The sequence below is a fragment of the Peromyscus eremicus genome, chromosome 11 (assembly GCF_949786415.1).
Source record: "Peromyscus eremicus chromosome 11, PerEre_H2_v1, whole genome shotgun sequence".
Taxonomy (NCBI): Eukaryota; Metazoa; Chordata; class Mammalia; order Rodentia; family Cricetidae; genus Peromyscus; species Peromyscus eremicus.
Window position 1 is genome coordinate 47,997,641 of NC_081427.1, and position 18,879 is coordinate 48,016,519.

Here is an 18,879-nt window from a genome sequence, read left to right on the forward strand (position 1 = left end):
ATGACCTTCTAAAGTAGAACAGGAGGAAGTAGTAATGGTCTGTATGCATATCCCCAAAAGGGCAGTATCTATAATATTTTCCTTTCCTCCCAAAATCTCTTCAGGAATCTTCAAAATCTGAACATACTCATAGAGTTTTCTATACAAATAAATGTCACTCATCATCCATGCTGCTGCAGGGGAAAGAGTAGGGGTTCCTGACAGTACCAACTGTCCAGATCTCTGCTTAGACAGATCAAAGGAAATCACTGTCATGTGTGAGCTCCTCTGAAAGTTCCAAGGGGCATCGTGTGCAGGGTTTTTTCTTTTTTTCCCCTGTCTGCTATGATGAAGGAAATACGTATTTAAGATGCACTGATACTAACTGGACTTTTTCACTTAAATAACTAGTAGAAAATTCTTACCACTTTTGTTTATTCATATGAAAACTGAATTTTTCTCTTTCCTAATTCGTTCAATTGCCCTGACGTCTTGTGACTCGGCTGTTTACTGCTGACTCCTCACAATGGGGGCACAGCTAAGGGCTGGCACAGCTCCCTGCTGCTAAGGATGGCTAGCTTATGACCACTTAGAAATCAAGCACATGCTGATACCTTAAGACCAGTGAGCATTTGCTCAAGTAGGAAAGCAGGATAGTAAACTTTCTGTAATCAACAGTGAGAGGAGAAAAGTAGTTCATGGAGTTACGCCAGAAGTTCCAGTCCCTTTAGGATAGAAAAGCTCAGACCCTCCCAGAAAAGACAGCCACAACACAATTTGAACATCACTTTTGGTTATTTTTTAAATGTTTATCTTATAGATGCACACTTTTGTCACTGTTTATTTGGTTTTTGTTAATTTGCTAGTGGTACTGGGGATTGAACCCAGGACCTTATGCATGCAAGGCAAATGCTCTGCCACTGAGCTGCACATCAGCCCTAACACATCATTTAAAGGTGGGATTTTTTTGGGGGGGGCTTGGTCTTTGTTTTGTTTTTAGTGTAATCCTTGGTTTTGACCCTTTGAACCACTCAGAACACAAACAGCAGATAGGTCTGGTTATTGGCTGGCATCTGGCTCCACAGCTGGCTCTCTATGGTTGAGTGTACTCTTAAAGAAAGAGGACAGAGGTCCAAATGTGGTTTTAGGAGACTCGCAGGTAGAAATCATAGTTTCTTACCGGGAGGAATCCGCACTGAGCATGAGTGCAAAGACTCCTAGAAATGCAAAGTAGATGGGCATGTTTTCCAAAGTTTTGCTTTGTTTCTGCTATGCAGTTCTGGGGACCCAAACCCAGGGCTTTGCACATGCTCGACACTCCGCCCCTGAGTGAGATTCCTCACCACAGCATGTGTTTTGTAGAACCGCTTTCCAGGTGAGATGGGCACCTGTAAGCAGCGACCCCTCCTGGTGCCAGCGGCTGCCTGGTTCCCTGTGTGAGAGTGGGGGATAAATTTCTACTTGGGGTTCCCAGCCTGAGTTCACTGGGCCTCTCTGCTCTTCTTCAGGATGTCACACGTGCTCCAGTTTGAGGACAGAAGCAGGAAGGTGAAGGACGCGAGCATGCAGGACTCAGACACGTTTGAGATCTACGATCCTCGGAACCCAGTGAACAAAAGGAGAAGGGAGGAGAGCAAGAAGCTGCTGAGAGAGAAGAAGGAAAGGAGGTGAGAGCAGCGTGGTGGCGCCAGAGCTGCTGGCAGCGTGCCCGCAGTCAGTGACCTTGTGACAGCCGTGGACCGCGGCAGCACGGACGGGTGTGAAAGTATGTCTGAACCTGTTCTCTGGCTCAGAAAATTTGTTTTGTAAATTTGGAATGATGTAAGCAAATGCTTTTGGTTACTGATACATTTTTTGTCCTTAATTGACCTTTTATATTGCTAAATCTGAAATAAAATCAGTTTCTTTCCAGTTTAAACGTTAACCATTTGCAGACTGTATAAGCCTGTTTATGCCCCTTTACCCTGAAATGTGTGAAGTCTTCTTGTCAAGATTTTTATAAGTGCTCACAGAAAGAATAAGGGGAACTTCTCTGACACTTTGATATAAAATAAAAAATTATAAAATAAAAACATTAACATTGATGACTCTTTTTGTATATAAACATATAAAAATAGCCAGACCAGTAGGACTCGCACTTTAATTTGTGAGAAATACACAGGCAAATTAATATTCTCTGTCCAGGCCATTGCCTGGGTGTTATGAATGCATTCAGGACGGTAGCACTCTGCTGCCATGCTCTCCAAACACCACATCCTGGTGCTGGGCCACCTCAACGCAGCAGCACCAGGAGCAGGTAAGTGCACAGGACCGTACCACCAGTGGAGCACATCAGGAATTTAGCTCTTGATGCAGTCATTCACACTGGGTGTTTCTGTTACCTATTTTTAGTTCGAAAATCTGCTTGCTAAAATTGTACAGCAGGCTAACTTCAGGCACCTAATAAAACCTCACCAGCCACATCTTTTCAGAAGAAGTAATGAAATCGGTTTCCTCTTCCTAAAGCGCCGGCTCTTCAACTGTGATCCCAGGTGCAGCCCTGGCAGCAGACATGAGGACGGAGAAACCCTAGTCCCTGCCTTGCTGCCTGCCAGCCACCAGCCCCAGGCCTCCTCTAGACTGTCGGTGTTCAGGGAACTTCAAAATGTCATGGCCCATGACCAGAACGTTAGAATTCCTAGGCTTGTACCCTAAAGAAATTTTCAGACACTGGTCAAGATGAGTAGGCGCTAACCTACATTGAAGCATCACAAAGCAGAGTATGCATATGTGTTATATAGCCACACTGTGGCATACTTTATAGTGATAAAGACCACTAAACTCCAGGAATGTATCTAAAGGAGCAGTGTTTGCCTAACGTTTACCAGGCCCTGAACTAAATCCTCAGGACAGAAAAAAAAAAAAGTAAACAGAACTATATTAATGTATCTTAAAAGGAACAAACAAAACCAGATATATCAAAATGTAAAGCAGAGAAGTAATATAAGTTGAGAATGTAGTGAGGGATTATGCTGGTTTAGTAAAATGGAAGTTGGGGCTTTTCCTCCAAGATCCATGACTTTATTAGCCCTGGATAGTTACTCGGTTTTAGTACTAGGCATGCTTGTTGAGTGGGTATTGGGTCCAATTAGAGAGCAGTTGGTTACCACAAAGGTGTGTGTACCACTACAGCACTCAGATTTACAGTATCATGCTGGTGGCTGTGGCTCATAGGTCTCAGAACTGGGTAGAACTGGTGGTTGCTTCCCTCCTTTGGAAGCTTGCTTGGTGCCTTCTGATGATAACCATGAAAGATAATGACAAAATTAAGATCTTAGTGTAGCTAAATGATCATCCTATGTTAACTATAAGAAGCAGGACATCCTGAAATGTAGTAGTGATTGTGGTATTTCAACATTACAAAATTCACTAAATTTAACTAAGTAAGTAATTTTCAAAAAGAATAAGATACTAAATTTGGTATAAAATATGCTTGTAGTCACAGGAAAATGTTTAGGCCAAATAAACGGAAAGAAAAAAAACTAAAATAAATGTGAAAACATAAAAAATAGCCTTTAAATTCACTTAATTTTTAAGTTTGGGTTTATTTTTTGTTTATGTGTTTTGGTCAGGGATACTATCCTGAGACAAAGCAGCCTGTCAGAGTTCTTGTTCTTTGCCTGGGAATGCTAGAAAGAGAGAAAACAGTTGGCATTTCTGTTCTCATTATGGCTTCCGCTTTGAGTGAAGCTCGTGGCAGGTAAGAGCTAAAACCAGCCCTTGACCTTTCCTTCCTCAAAGGGTAATTGAAGTGAATGCAGATCCATCTGGGATTCTTAATGTTATAAAAATGCACATGGCCACATGCCCTCCGCTGTGGCCCCTCTGAGGCCACGTAGTCAGTAATGCATCTAAAAATGGGGATATCATAAAACGGGTCATGAAAACGTGTGAGGGGATGAGTGGTGTGCTGCTGTTTTTAGAACTCATTCAGTGAGTGGTGGTGGGTGTTCTTCTCAAGCTGTCACTGCCCAGGTTCTCGATAAGATCGGATGTGTGAGGTACATAAACCTGTCATGTTGTGTCAGTGTGGCCTGCGTAGGAAAGGTTAGATAGAGGTAGAATACAGCCGAAACATGCTGTTTTATCTTAGTGATAACAAGGAAGAGAGGGGAGGCGTGAAGTGAGTTACCACTGAGGGGCGTATCAGTGTGAACAATTTGTCTATACGGTGTCGGTGTGGAGAAGTTAAGAGGGGTGGCATTCTTCACTGCCATTCACAAACAAGAGTAGGTCTGCCTTCACCATCACCGTGACAGCCAACAACCCAGCAGTTCGTCGTTGGCGGCGGCGGCGGCGGCGGCGGCGGGTGGCCCCATTTCAGCTTACTGGGAAGCACAGTACATTTTCCGTCTTTGCTTCTTTCAGCTTTTAGTGGAGAGATGTGATACAGGCACCACATTGTGGAGAAATTCTCTCTAGATGAAACTCAAATTCTAAGGAAAATGGTAAGACATCAGCCCTTACTAGGGTGGTGTTAGAAGTACTGGGTCTGTAGAAAGAATGTTCATTAGCACGGCCATCCCCACCACCTCCCAGACATACACACCCCTCACCAAACCCATAGACCATGTCTCTGTCACAGCTACTAAGTCGTCTCAGTCCCTGTGGAGAGGTATTGCCAGTGGTGTGGTGGCAAGCAAGCTCAGAAAGAATTTACAGCATTTGTCAGAGTGTTGCACCATGGCCCATTTCAAACCCTGATACAGCCCTGCTCTGTTAAGCCTTTTGCCATCCGCTTTCATTTCTGGCTAATGCTTTCATACACTAACTCTCGCATGGGCACTGAAGAACTCACTCTATTGTGACCCCGTTTCCAGAGCCACAGTCCCCATGCTTCTCTATTTTGTGCAATGCTCATTTTATGATGGATTTGTATCTTTAGATTCTCTGCTGATGAAATTTTCCAAAGCTTCTCTTTGGGTTTTTTCCCCTACTTTTTAATTCCAGTAAATCTTATGCTCAGCTCAAAAAGGAACCAAACCTTATGGAGAAAAGGAGGTGTAAGAAACAGAATGGTGGCTCTTTGATTTACCCACTTTAAATGATAATGTACAAATTCATCATTTAACTTAAAAGAGCAGTGTTGAGTTAGGAGAGGGGGATTCCCACTTGAAAAGAAAAACATGGATTCTAAATGCAGTGCAGGCAGAAGTCTGCTCTGTCTCCCACATCTGCTGGAAATTATTCCCTGAAGATTACATCATGGTATTAATTTATGTTACTTGATCAGCTAAAATATCTTCTGGAGGCTTTCTTCACAGCACTAATTAAGAAGAAAAAGATTTTTTTTTTGTCTTTTAGAAAATTATTATTTTTCTCATCCTCATAATGCCAAATGTGATCCTTATAGCTAAACTGCTACCACTTTTTTTAAACGATGGGGATAATTTTGAAATTAAGAAACACTCAAGTGGTTTTTGAATCTATTTTCTGTGCTTAACATAGGTTATGACTATCAGGATATTCAAATACTTTAATAAAAATACACTAGAAATGAAGGGTCCCACATATAGAAAATATATCATCCCCCTTAAAATACATGCTTTGTAGTTGGTTCTCAACTGTCACAGTGAACTTATAATCTGCAGGCTTCCTTCTCTTTTCCATGTGATCTGTATAAAATGTTGTTGAATTTTCCATTTGGGACAAATGTTTTATTTGGGGTGAGAGGCATGGACATTTTTCCTCTATTCTAAAAATCTCATTATAATACTGTATTATGGGTGCAAAATGAATAAACTGATTAAGAATTAGTGGTGCCGGGCGGTGGTGGCGCACACCTTTAATCCCAGCACTCGGGAGGCAGAGCCAGGCGGATCTCTGTGAGTTCGAGGCCAGCCTGGGTTACCAAGTGAGTTCCAGGAAAAGGCGCAAAGCTACACAGAGACACCCTGTCTCGAAAAAACAAAACAAAACAAACAAACAAACAAAAAAAGAATTAGTGGTATCTCCCAACCAGCTGAAGAATTCAGCAAGTGATTGTTGAACTTAAAGGGATGTGCGATGTGTAGGGTTTAAGTCCATTACCTAGGAAATGGCATGTGTTTCAAACCTGATGCATCCAAAGTTGAACATAGCTGCCACCCCCAGCCTTGCTTCATGACGGTTCTCCCATCTCTGCATTGGCAATGCCAGCTTCCTAGTTGTCCAGGCCATGTAACCTGAGTCCATTTTTACCTTGCACACTCAAGCTGTTAGGATATTCTATGCATTCGCCCTTCAAAACAGACCCAGAATGTGACTATTTCCCACTCTTACCCCTCAAGGGAAAGATCCCATCAATATGCACGTGGACTCCTAAAAGAGGACCGTATCTAGTCCCCTTGCATTCACCTGTGTCCCTCTAGCTTATTAGCATGGCAGTCAGTGAACATTTTTAAAGTATATCACAGTGTCATATTCTGTTTACACCCTATATAATTAGTAAAAGCCCAAGCCTTTACGGTGGTGTATGCGGCTCGGTGGAATTGCCATCCTGCTCCCCAGTCTCTGGCCTCCTCTTTCCACCCTCCCCACTCACTCTCCTCGCTGGCTGCTGGTCAAGTAAGCTGTGTCTACTCCTCCCAGGGTCTTTGTAGTGGCTGCTCCTGCTATCTCCAACGGTGTTTCCCATGACATCCTGACAATGCATCCCTTGGCTCCTTCAGGTCTTTGTTCAAATGATGCCTCAGAGAATTCCACAGTCACAGTCCTTCCTTGGAACTGCAACCCTCTCCATTCCACATGTTCAGACTCAATCTGCCTGTTCATTTGCAGTCAATGGTAGATACTGTGAACCGAAGCACTTTGCCCAATTAACTTACTTCATTTTCACACACAGTCTTAGGAGGTCAGAACTTGCTAGTCATTTACAGGTGAGGGAATTGAGTGCTAGATATTTATTGTGGCTGGAGAGATGGTGCAGCCAACAAGAGCACCTGCTGCTCTTGCTGGGGACCTGGGTTCAGTTCTCAGAACCCACATGTTGGCTCATAGTTGTAACTCCAACCCAAGCAGATCCAACGCCCTCTTCTGGACTCTACCAATACCAGGCATGTACATAGCATAAATACATACATGCAGGGAAAACATCCATACACATAAAAATAAATACATTTTTAAGGTTTCTTTTTCTTTTTGTGCACTCAGTCCATTAAAACAAGCATTTTTTGTCTACTTTTTTTACTAGTATCTCAGTGTTCAGAACCTATCAGAGAGTGAATAATCAATATTTGTTAAATTGATGGATAAACCACTACATCCCAGAAAGAACCTTTAAGGGCCAATATGAATTTATTACATGCTCACAGTTCAATATCACTTCATGAAGAGAGGTTGTGTTTATGATAAAAATGCAGAAGGATATAACCTCAGCTCAGGGACTGCTCCAACAATGTATAAATAATCTCCCAGTTTCCCTTCTCTCAGATGGAAACAACATCCGTCTGACCTTCCACCAAGACCCTGTCATAGCCTAAGAAAATACAGGCAGGAAAACTGCTTTCACAAGTGAAGACTGTAATGAGTAATGCTAGTGCTTAAGGGATGCTCAACTTTATATACCAGATCCTCTTCTAAGCATTGTGTGCTAACTCATTTGATTCTTATAAACAACCATATGAAGTGTTCATCTCTATCTTTATCTCTGTTTTCCAAATCACGAAAAGATTTGGGCCTTAGTGAAGCTAAGTAATTTATCAATGTCACACGGTCAGCAAAGGAGCTAGACTATCAGACTCGCCCCAGAGCTTCTGCCCCTGGTCACCAGTTTACTGAGCCTCTCACTAACTGAACCAAGGTGTCCTTCTGGTAGACCGTCTACCATTTATAATCTGGTTAGAACACAGGAGTTCAATTGAAAATAATTATATATGTAAAAGTGAAGTGAATGCCAGAAGGGACCAAGAGATGGGTTTAGTGAGATTAGCCTAGAACTACTTCGTGACAGGAAATTTTGACCATAATCTGAAAGGAAAGGAAAACATGACATTGAGGAGACAGATCTTGTCCCAGGTGGAGAAAAGGTTGTGCAGATGGACTATTAAGATAAATGTTAGGGACAATGTTGTGTCAATGTAATGCCAAAACATCTGGTCGCTTCCACTTTTTTTAAAAAAAACCAACCTCCATCATTGTAGTGAATTCCTTCAGTCAATCCAGATGTTTGGCGTCTTGTAGACAAAACATCCAGATGATTAACTGAAGATTTGACAGAGTTGACTGGATTAGCCAAACGTTGTAGCATTGTACAGACGCTGTCAGGACATTGCTTGGCTGGAGTGAGGTCCAGCTGTAAAGGAGATGGATGGTCTGGGCAGTGAGGGGGCTTTGGAGCAGAAGACCTGGGCCTGGCCCGGATGCAACTGGGAGCTGCTGCAAGAGGTGTGCGATGGAAATGATGCTTCAGGAAGAGAATTGTGTGTGAAAAGAATAAAAAAGCAACCGTGAGAGGAAAGCTGTAGACAGGAAAGAGGATCTTAGGAGTGTTGCAGGTGTGTGTGAGGTAATTAAAGTCTGAACCGGAATGTGGAGAAGGCAACAGGAAGGAGCGGATCTGAAAAGCATTAGAGAAAAAGAACAGGAAGTCGTGATGGGCTAGACGAGGGAGTGAAATGCACATCACCCCAAGGCTGGAGACCACGGAGCCTGGGAAAGCAGCTGCTGGCAGTCCCGCCACAGGAGTAAACCAAGAGGGAATCCCCAAAAGACCCCTCCCCCAAGGCCTCCGTTCGGAGGCCACTGCCAGGTCTATAATCAGCAGGTACGGAGGATGAAGAGACTAACTTTAGGGTCCCTCATTAGTTGAGTGCTTCCTAAATCGATTTCCTTTTTAAGGACTGTTTCACGAAGGGATGAGAGTGTTAGGTTCACACTCTCGGGTGGACATAACCAGTGAAAAGTGTAAACAGCATTTAATGGCATTGGCTTTCGTGTAGTGTGTAACGCAAGCTAAGAAATATAAACCATAATTAGATGCAGTGGGATTATGAGAAACTGCACAGTACCTATTTGATTTGACAGATTAGCATTTAAAAAGCCTGTTTGGCGTATGCAGACAGGTGTCTGTGAGTTTGAGGCCAGCCTGGTCCCCAAATCGGTTCCAGGACATCCAGGACTGTTTGACACAGAGAAACCTTGTCTCAAAAGAACCAAAGGAAGGAAAGAAAGAAAAGCCTGCGGAAAGCCAGGCATCAAAGGCTGAGTGCAAGTGGTTGTTTATGTTATGTAAAGGTCTGATTTGCAAAACTTTGGAGATCACAAGCCTTAGTTGAGGTAGAGATTTCACAGAATTTTTTTTTTTAAATTTTCAAATCTTACTTGATAAGAATCAAGCTGCTCCTTAGACACAGTCATGGATTCCAATTTATTAGAGTCAACCCCGTGAGGGTTCCAGGAAAGGGTGCTACAGTTTAAAGCCCAAATGTCCCCCAAAGGCTCATCTGTTTATAGCTTAGTTCCTAGCCTAGGATGCTAATGAAGGCGATGGAAGTTAAGGGCATAGACCTAGTGGACGGCAGTTATGTCATGGAGGGAATGCCCCTGAAGGCGATATTGTCTCTCTTTTCCCTCCCTGCCCTCTTTGAGGTCAGCAAGCTCCATGCTCTCATAATGACCCGTTTTGCAACCATGCCCCACAACAATGTAGCCAAGTGACCGTGGATCAAAAGGTCTGAAATCATGCTCCAAAAGCAATGTTCCCCTCTCTCCAATTGATTCATCTCAGGTATTCGTCACAGTGAGGGAAAGCTAACACAGGGTGTGTGCTCTCGCTTACTAAAAAGCATCCTGAGTATTTATGGAATTCGTGGTTTTATACATGTGCAGCTTCCAGCATTTTCAGCTCCAAGCCTATCGGCCCACACAGCCAGTTGGGTGCCCTTTAGAAACACACTGAGATTTTTCTCCAAATACTTGCTTGTTCAATGGAGAAAAAAAAAAAAGGAAAAAAAAAAAAAGAAAAACAATTCTTTCCATAGTTAGATTGTAGAGCATCGTCTCACACGTACAGTGCCCTAGGTTCAAGCCCCAGTCCCCCAAAATAACAACAACAAAATAACAAGAGAAAAGGCCTTTCAGAGAGGCTAAGCTCCCTCTGTTCAAGGTTTGTGCACTATTCCCCCCCCAACCACGCCCCCAATGCCCCACCAACACCCTAAAAGAACACAGAATCTGTAAGAGCTGAAATGTGTTCTGTGTTGCAGAATCACGCTGAGGAGATGAAGGGGTCAGGAATCCTGTCATCATTGGTTTCTGAAATGACAAGTCCACTGGTCTGGGTAGGGGTCCAGGGGCCTGTTTGTTTTGTTTGTTTGTTTGGTTAGGTTTTTTTTGTTTTGTTTTGTCTTGTCTTGTGTGTATGTGTGTGTGTGTGTGTGTGTGTGTGTGTGTGTGTGTGTGTGTGGTGTGTGTCCTGGGCAAATGCTGCCCTAGGGCAAAAAGTAAAGAATGAGAAACACCTAACACGGATATGAGACTCTCAAACTGTAAAAAATTGATGGAATGTCTTTTCTCACCTAAGAATCACATGACCTTACAGATTCCTTTATGAAATGAGCTCCTAGGCAAATTCACTATGTCCTTTGAGGGCAGAATTTTCCATAGAAACTGCATGAAGTCTGATGGAATGAGCCTGAGAAGCCAAGAAGATGAGTAGGACCCTTGTCTGTTCTCAGTTCCCAGCCCTACTCCACCCCCTCAGGAACACTGTTGGTGCATGGTGGGGGGTGTAATTAATGATCTTGATAAGTCTTTCCCAGTATTCCAAGGCTGAGCGAGTCACTCATTTACCAAATAGAACACCAGTTGGTTTCTCCGAAACAATGAGTGATTCAGGTGTTTCATATATGCTTCCCATAGCCACGCTATTAGAAGAACTAGATTTAGCAGATAGCAAGCTACTCTTTCAGAAAGCTAATCGATGGAATGTCCTCGCCCTAACACCAAGATTAGAGTGTTCTCTTAGGTGCCCTTTTGGCAGAACAAACTACAAGAAAAAGGACTGGATTGTTTTCTCCTTGATAACTATGGTTTCGTTTGTCCTGGTATCAACTTATTTCTCCAGCCTTCTTTTTCCCAAGGCTGTAGGAGAAGTAGACATTGGGAGGCTTTTGATTTAAAAGCAAATGAAGCGGCAAAATGGAAAGTCAAATCTATGTTTAACTTACTTCATTATTTTTTAAATATACCAGGCATCTCAAACACAAGCCAATTCCTTTTGATCTGAGTGATGATTATTTCCCACTTCTCTGTACTCCAGCCTCTTTCAAGTCCCTTCTAGCAACAACAGCAAATGCGTCATGCCCCACCAAGGGGGGAGGGTGTTGGGGGGGGGTAGAGGGGACCCAGGACAGAGGGAGAGCTGGCAAGAGAGGCCTGTGAAAGAGAACCCTTGGGAATTTTCACAACATAAAGGTCTTGTGTCCTGAAACAAATCAAAACAGGAAGATTCATTTCCTTGATTGATCTTTTTATCGTCTATATAAATAGGTTAATGTTCACCACCTTGATCTGAACACAGCAGTGATAAGGGCAAGCCTTTCACAGACAGTTCTTTAGGTACTTAGCTGATTCTACTACCCTAGTGTGATTGATCACATAGAACGGCTTTGAGTATTGTATGCTCTTTTTTTTTCCCTTGAGGGAAATTGCCAGCCCATACATACAATGACTCTGTATAAACTGGAAAAGGGCACTATTCCCAAGACACTTTATTCTCATGCATCAGAATTCTAAGAATGTACTGTATCATTTGGAAAAATTCTTTACTCAATCTGCAGTCTAACAATGTCTGTCCCACTGTTTGCTTATGAGCTCTGTTCAACTCTAGTTTTCTGAGGAACTAGATTTTTGTTCCTGCGACAACATGGTCCTAGGGCCAGTGTTCAGCAGATGGGCCCTGCTTGGCCTGGTCTGTCTCTGTCTTACCTGCAGAGGCTCGGTATTCTTAAAAAAAATAAAAAAGAAAAAAAGAAAAAAGTCCTGGAAATTCAGACTAGACTAGAACTCCAGAGCCTTCAGTGACCAGGATCCCCACCACAGCCTCTGACACTTGGCTCTGGGAAAGATAATTCTTTACCAAGCTTGCCAACCAATGGCCACCCAACAAAACAAGAAACAAAGACATTCTCCCTAGACCTGTGGAATATGACTAGTGAATATGCCTCTTCTGCAGGCTGGTAATAGTCTCAGGTCTCCACAACCTGTGGCCTGGTATATCACTCTCTCCTTGGAAACATCCTGATATGGTCCATCATCTGCCTGTAGCACCCAGGGGGAGCCCTCTCTGTATGCCCCATGTGTGTGGAAGTGTCTCCTCTCCTGAGCAAATGCGCTCTGTGTCAAGTGCTAGTTATGGGTCAGGAGGATACACTAACTCCTTGAATATCCCAAATAGTCAACATCCCCAGGCTTGTTCATTAGTAACAGAGTTTTCTGTTACTCAACAATCCCATCAAGAACCATGTAGAGCCGGGCGGTGGTGGCGCACGCCTTTAATCCCAGCACTCGGAAGGCAGAGGCAGGTGGATCTTTGTGAGTTCGAGGCCAGCCTGGTCTACAGAGCAAGATCCAGGAAAAGGCGCAAAGCTACACAGAGAAACCCTGTGTCAAAAAAACCAAAAGAACCATGTAGAAACAAGGAAGCCATTTCTAAAATCTACTAGCCAAAAAGTCCTCTGGCTTCTGGACATCTGCCCTCTTTGCCTTTTATTCTGTATCCTCCTTGCTGTTGGTAGTTAAGATCTTATCGCAAGAGAGGAAGAAATGTTTTGTTTTGTTCTCCTTTTCTCTCTGAGGATAAAGTACTTAATCTACAAATGCTCAAACTTTCAAAAACCCAGCAAGTTCTCACTCTTCTGGGCCCACGTTAAGAGAGGCAAGTTCCGGCATTCCCATCATCTTTTAAAATCTCTACAGAGTGAGAAAATGGCTTGGTGGCCACAGACCCAACATGTGTCTAGTTAAACCTTAAGAAAACTTCTGCCAACACAGGACTCATATGCTCCAGGATTTGTTGGAATGGTTCAACCAAAAAAAAAAAAAAAAAAAAATTCAAATCCTGGTTGATTCGCCTGCAGGACCTCCGTGAGATGGACTCTATGGGAAACAATTCCATCTTCCAGAGTGGATACTCGTTTGCTTTTCCAGCCAGGAGTCTGGGAGAAGCCAGCAGGCAATGTAGTCATTTGGTAATGTCCTTCTCTCTGCCAAGGTGGATTAATGCTGGGAGTTCTTACAACTGGTGAAGTAATGGGTAGTGTTTACAGATCCTCCGAGGTCCCCAAGGTGTGATTATTTTCCTACGCAGGTTTCTGTCATCATTCCCCCAAAGGGTGCTCTGTCATTTCCTTTACTCTTCCTTACTGAACCCTCAAGCCGGTGTTACAAGGACAACAAGCTCCGCCAGTCATTACCAATCTCCACAAAACCAACTGGTAAACACTTCCCAGACACCACTAAAGTGAGAAGTCATCCTGACAGTTAGCACTGGCTTCCTTTGAAATATTCTGGAGAGTTAGGAATAGTTATTTAGTAAAATGTGATTTTAATAGCCACCCTCTCACTCCCCAACTTTGTTGCCCCGACGTAACCCTCTCAGGGTGGCGTTAGAATGTCATAGACCTGTGAAGCGCTCAGTCTGTGAGCAACTTCGTATATGTAAGATGGGGTTTTAGGACTAATTGCTCTTGGCATTTTTTTTTAGTATTATTGTCATTCATTCCCCCCAGCTACTGTCACCACCACCACCCCAGTTCCTCAACTTATATTCTACTCCTTTCTGGATTTCACAAGTCTGTAGAAGCCTTCTGACATCAAAAAAAAGGCCACATTCTAGAGTCCGAGGTCTGTACACACAATAAAATTAGTTAAATAAATCCTAAGAGTCGTTTGCCCGCCAGCCCAGCAAAAATATAAATGAATAAAAACCAAAAGGAAATAAAAATAAAATTAACAGTTCAGGTTCTGTCTGTTGCTACCAACTGGCTTGATTCCCACAATGGTTTACCTAAACTCTGAGTTCCCTCATCTGGAAACTGGACATATTTGTTACCCCCAAAGGATCGAGGGTGTGTAGAGGCTAAACTCTGTCCAAGGGAGACAGAGCTTGGTAAGTGCTGGCCACAAGTACTAGTTAGTGTTTAGTAATGGTTATCGTTAGGGTTTCCTCGTCAGTTGGAAGTGTTAGAACACCTAGCTAAGGCCGGGTTCTGTACTCCTGGGAGGGGACTTTACAGCCTCTCACTGGGGGCTAAATAAGCTTCGGATCAAGAGTTGTGCAGCCGTCCCCTGGGTCTAATCCCCAGCCCCCTTTGTTCATGGACTTGAGCCCCAATACTTTCCTGATCCTTCAGTGCCTTTTTCCTCCTGGTCACTCAGGAGATCAGAAACCTAGGTCCTCGTTGAAGATCCCTTCAACTCCGGGTCAGATCCTAAGGTCACCCATGACAGCAAAGGCAGAATTATGGAAAGCTGAGCCAAGTGTTTTTCAGAACCTGGGCCATTCTTATCAGCAGATCCATCCCAGGAGAGGCACTGTGTTGCCTAAGCCAAATGCTGTGCCTGATGTTAGGTAACCAAGGCCATAAGCCAGAGGTGCTGCCTGGCTGGTGCAGAATCACAGGGGAGCTTTAGCTGGGGTGGGGGGGAGAAGCAGGTGGCTGGCACCCAAACCAGGGACCCCATTCTCAAAAGGTTCTTGGGCCATCCTGATGACCCCAGGCTGGAAACCGTGGTGAGAATAGCCCCTAGCTTTCTCCTTCTATGCTTTGGAACTGGACTGTCCTTCCCGAACCACGTAAAATTTGCCAGTTATCCTGTTATTTTGATAACAGTCACCATGTGTTTCCAACAGATCACAGAGCATCCAGCCGCTGATTATGGCTTCTGAACCCTTTTGTCCCACACCTCACCCCGTCAGCCCAGGAGAGAACAAGGACATCAAATTGGAGCCAAAGTAATACAATCAAGAGAGAACACGGGGCTGTAGAATCAGCAGCAGCTTGTTTGGAACAATGGATAAGAGTTCAAAAGATTTAAAGGCCGGAGACTCAACACCACTGATCAAAAAACGGATAAAAGAGCTGCTCTCTGCCAAGGCAATCTGACACGCCAGAGCACTTACTGTGCTGCTAACCCGGGGACCTTTGTGTTATAAGAGAAAGGAAAAGGGAAAGAAAATAGAAGATTGTGGGGAAAGCCTTGATGTGGTCGAAATAAACAAGCAGGGGAGCTGTGGCAGGGGGCCATATTGTTGAGAGATGTCTGTTCTGCCTTGTGGACCTAAACATCCCCAGGCCGCAGGTCCTTTCCTACACCTTGACCCCTCCAGGGTGGTGGAAGGGCGTTCTACTAACTAACCAACTAGACGGCACAGACGGGCACCTGGAGACTGAGAGGCACCGGAACAAGTGAGGACCCCTTCAGGACTGGCCCTGGAGGCCGAGATAGTGTCACAATTGGCCGTCAGACAAAAATCACTGAAGGCAAGCCCATGCTCCCTCACTCCGATCTGCTGCTCCGTGGTCTCTCCAGATGGAGCCCAGTGACTGCCCACTGCACATCCTGAAGTTGTTCTTCCTGTTTGCCCAACCGAAAACAAGGTCCAACCTCACCCAGAATCCTTAGGTTTTACAAAAAAAAAAAACCCAAAACGCTCCAAATATAAACACGCGTCTCTTTACTGACATTCAAACACCCTTCTGGAAGACACAGTCTATGTAGATTCCCTCTCTGAACTTTATGCAAGGATAGGCCAGTCTCAATCTACCAAGCCCATACTTTCCTTCATGTGGTCTTCATAGGTCCTGTGTTCCTCATGGTTCCTGATTCCTCCTCTCAAGGCTGGTTGGGACCCACGCCTGCATGCCGAGAAAACGTCCCCACTACTCCCCAAAGCTACGGGTTGCCGTGTTCTAACGAGATGAAATCGTTAAAATGATTTTAGTAAAAAATAAAATCGCGAATGACATGTGCCTATGGTACAGATCTCATTAAAGCTCCCCGCTGTAAAACCCTATACTTTAGAAGCGTGGCCTCTCCCTCCAAGTGACTTCCAAACGGTCCAGGATCTGATTTACCCATTTTTGGCTCTGGTACCCGAGTAGGCCTCAGCCAAACAACTGTCTCCCCACAGCGGTGATACCCATCTTTAAGAGCACGGCTAGTAGAAGCGACTGTAGCCAGGACGGAATGAACCCTCAGCTCTGAGGACTGCTTCCTGCTGTGTGCGTATGGCATGTGCGTCCCAAGGCGTCCGGGGGAGGCGAGGCAGGGTCCAGAGGCTGATGGCTATCCGTCTCTTCTGGGACTCCCTGGGATCTTACTCGTGCCCTACTTTTCAGAGGTCAGTCCCGACTTCTGATTAACCCCCACTTTCTGTCCTTCTTAGGGTGACGCCATCTCTGCCAGCCAGGGCTTTGATGGCTCCCCAAGACGGTCACACCCAGGCCCACAAGGCCACAGCCAAGTCTACCCACAGTGCCCCTGTTTGCTTCTGCTGACTAGTTAAATACAAAATTCCTTCCCATCATAATTGTAAAATTAGAACATGGGGCTTTTTAAAGGTGAAGTGTCAGGGCCCAGGAGGTATCTTAGTATCAAGAGCCTTGCCTGTGGGTGTAAAGCCCTGAGGTTGGGCTGGGGTGTCTCAAACAAGATAGTTTCAAAGGGGGACTCTTACGTGATCATCCAAAGCCCTTTTCTACAGACAAACATCTGTTCATTTCAGTGTATTCTTTCTAGTCTTTTTTCTTTCCCTGGGCAACAAATTTTTAGGTTTTTAGTATTGCTCAGCTACGGACCTTTTATGAGGTCTTGTTTGTTGTGTTTGTTTTTAGCAAAAAAGGTGAATTTTTACGAAATGTTGCTGTAAAGCTTTTAGAGTCGTCATAATTGACGCACCATCAAGTACTTAAATGTTCTTTCTACTGGGGGGCATCCCTTATCTTGATGTTTCCAATTTGTTGTAATTACGAAGTGCTGAGTAGAGAACCCTTTCAACACCACCCCGCTCCCCGCTGGCCTGTGTTCCATGGCTCATGGAGTACACACACCTGGTAGACTGTCACCCTGTAGGTGGTGGAGTTACTGAAACTTGGAAAACATCTGCTCTTTTCCATGTTGCTGATGGAAGCGAAGCAGAGCAGGGGCAGGTTCTTTCAGACAGCTTCTGTGTCTATGATCTAGGCCTAGTCCTGCCTGCGTGAGGGGTGGAGAGCTTTGCCACAGGGAGAGGGAGCAGGGGAGAGGGGCCAGACATGGTCTGAAGTGGACAGCACTCTGAGAAAAGAAATGACTGGTGGTTTGGGGGACATTGATAGCAAACACTCAATATCCCCTTAGTCACAAGCCCCCGGTGTTATTTGTGGGAATTGTACTTGTCTCTTTTACTAAAAGAACCGAAAAGTGTGGTCATAAGAGCTAGCCTAAGTGAGCAAGGAGTAACAGCATTCAGCAGTGGCTGCGCCCCTTGAAGCCCTTGTCCCGTGTTGTGAAACAGTGGGATTAAGTTTCCGCTAGATTCCAGGTCATGGATCATTTGAAATGTCTCTCTGAGTCCCTGCCTGGGCTCCCATCTCCTAAAAACTAACTTGACGGAAAGTGGTGGTAATAGAAGAGAGCGTTGGGAGAAAGATTGGCTGGAGGATCAATTCCGGCCCCGGTGGCCTTTAGTCTTGAAGGACTTAGACGCCCTGTTGGTAGTTACCCTGGTTAGGAAAGGGCAAGCAGTCACGCTCATCGTGTTGGTGTCTAGCCATTGTGGCTGCTGCCTGTCTGGGAGTGTGACCAAAGCTTCAGCAGGAAGAACCTGACTTGGCCCGTGTTTGCCATGGGGTGACTCTCTCTTTAGGAGAGACAATGTGTCACAAACTTTGTCTTCAGTTGAGCCAGTGTTCTCAATACTAATCTGTGAGGAAGGCTAGCTGACCAACGGCGCACACTCTCTGTCTAGATTTATAAAGGAGTTGGTAAGTTATTGTCGATGCCGCCATCAGTTCCTGAGCCATTGGAGATGGACAAAACCGTGGTGACTCTCCCTTCCCAGTCCCAGAGGAGGAGAGTAGCAGCGCCTCACGCTGGAACAGCGCCCTTCCTGGCAGTGAGGCCATCACCCTCTTAGTTCACTTGACTCTCATCTGTGACCTCCACCTAGCTGAAAAGCCACAGTGCCGGAAAGCGGAGACCCAGCCTTTGGATGCCTGTCAACAACAACCCTACCCAGACCTCCAAACCCACTCCCTTCTTTTAGTCCGCGAGGATTCTCACTGTTCCCATTTCTGAAGGATGGTTTCCTTCTTGCCATCCAGCTCACACAAGATTGGAGGAAAGCCAACTCCATTCTCGTTATATCCAGTGAGGTCAGCTTCTCCAGGCCTGGACTCTCCGCACCCTTTCCCCAGTCACAACATTCTCGGGGACACTTTTTGACCCTGCTGTGTTGTCCTGTTAAAGGTCACCGGGTTTTTGAATTCTTTCCATTCTCCTCTCAGTTATTTGTGATGGCTTCTTAGAAACTTAAAAATAACATTTATTTCCTCAGTGGTTTTGTATATTTCCATTTGGCAAACTTTATTTTGTTCCATGTGTTTCTAAGGGAACAGAAACAAAAATGGTTTCTGTCCTACTCCCTACACCGGCCTGCTTGTTATCAGGACCGGAAATGCCCTCCATCCAAAGCGGGTACACCCAACCACAAACGGAGCCTCAACTCAGAAGCTCACAATGCAGAAGGGACAATGGGCATTGTCTGGTTGTTGAAGCGTCTACTGCGATGCATGTGCCTTAATCAGAACTTTTTTTTTTTTAATAGATTCATGCCACTTTGTCTGGATATAATTACAGTGTAAACGTGGTTTGCGTTATAACTCTTACCGCAACAAC

At 44.6% G+C, this 18,879-nt stretch overlaps 1 protein-coding gene and 1 non-coding gene across 2 annotated transcripts in view; one reads left to right on the plus strand and one right to left on the minus strand.

The window, feature by feature from the left end:
• Nucleotides 1–1,903, plus strand: part of Cwc27 (CWC27 spliceosome associated cyclophilin) — a 134,440-nt gene extending 132,537 nt beyond the window's left edge. Inside the window, exon 9 of the mRNA XM_059276289.1 lies at nt 1,488–1,903. Coding sequence (XP_059132272.1) covers nt 1,488–1,650 — 163 coding nt within the window. The 3' untranslated portion in view covers nt 1,651–1,903. The remainder of the gene's footprint in view (nt 1–1,487) is intronic.
• Trnaa-ugc (transfer RNA alanine (anticodon UGC)) lies at nt 840–916 on the minus strand. Its single transcript has one exon. It is a non-coding gene; the product is annotated as a tRNA-Ala (tRNA).
• Nucleotides 1,904–18,879: the final 16,976 nt, after the last annotated feature.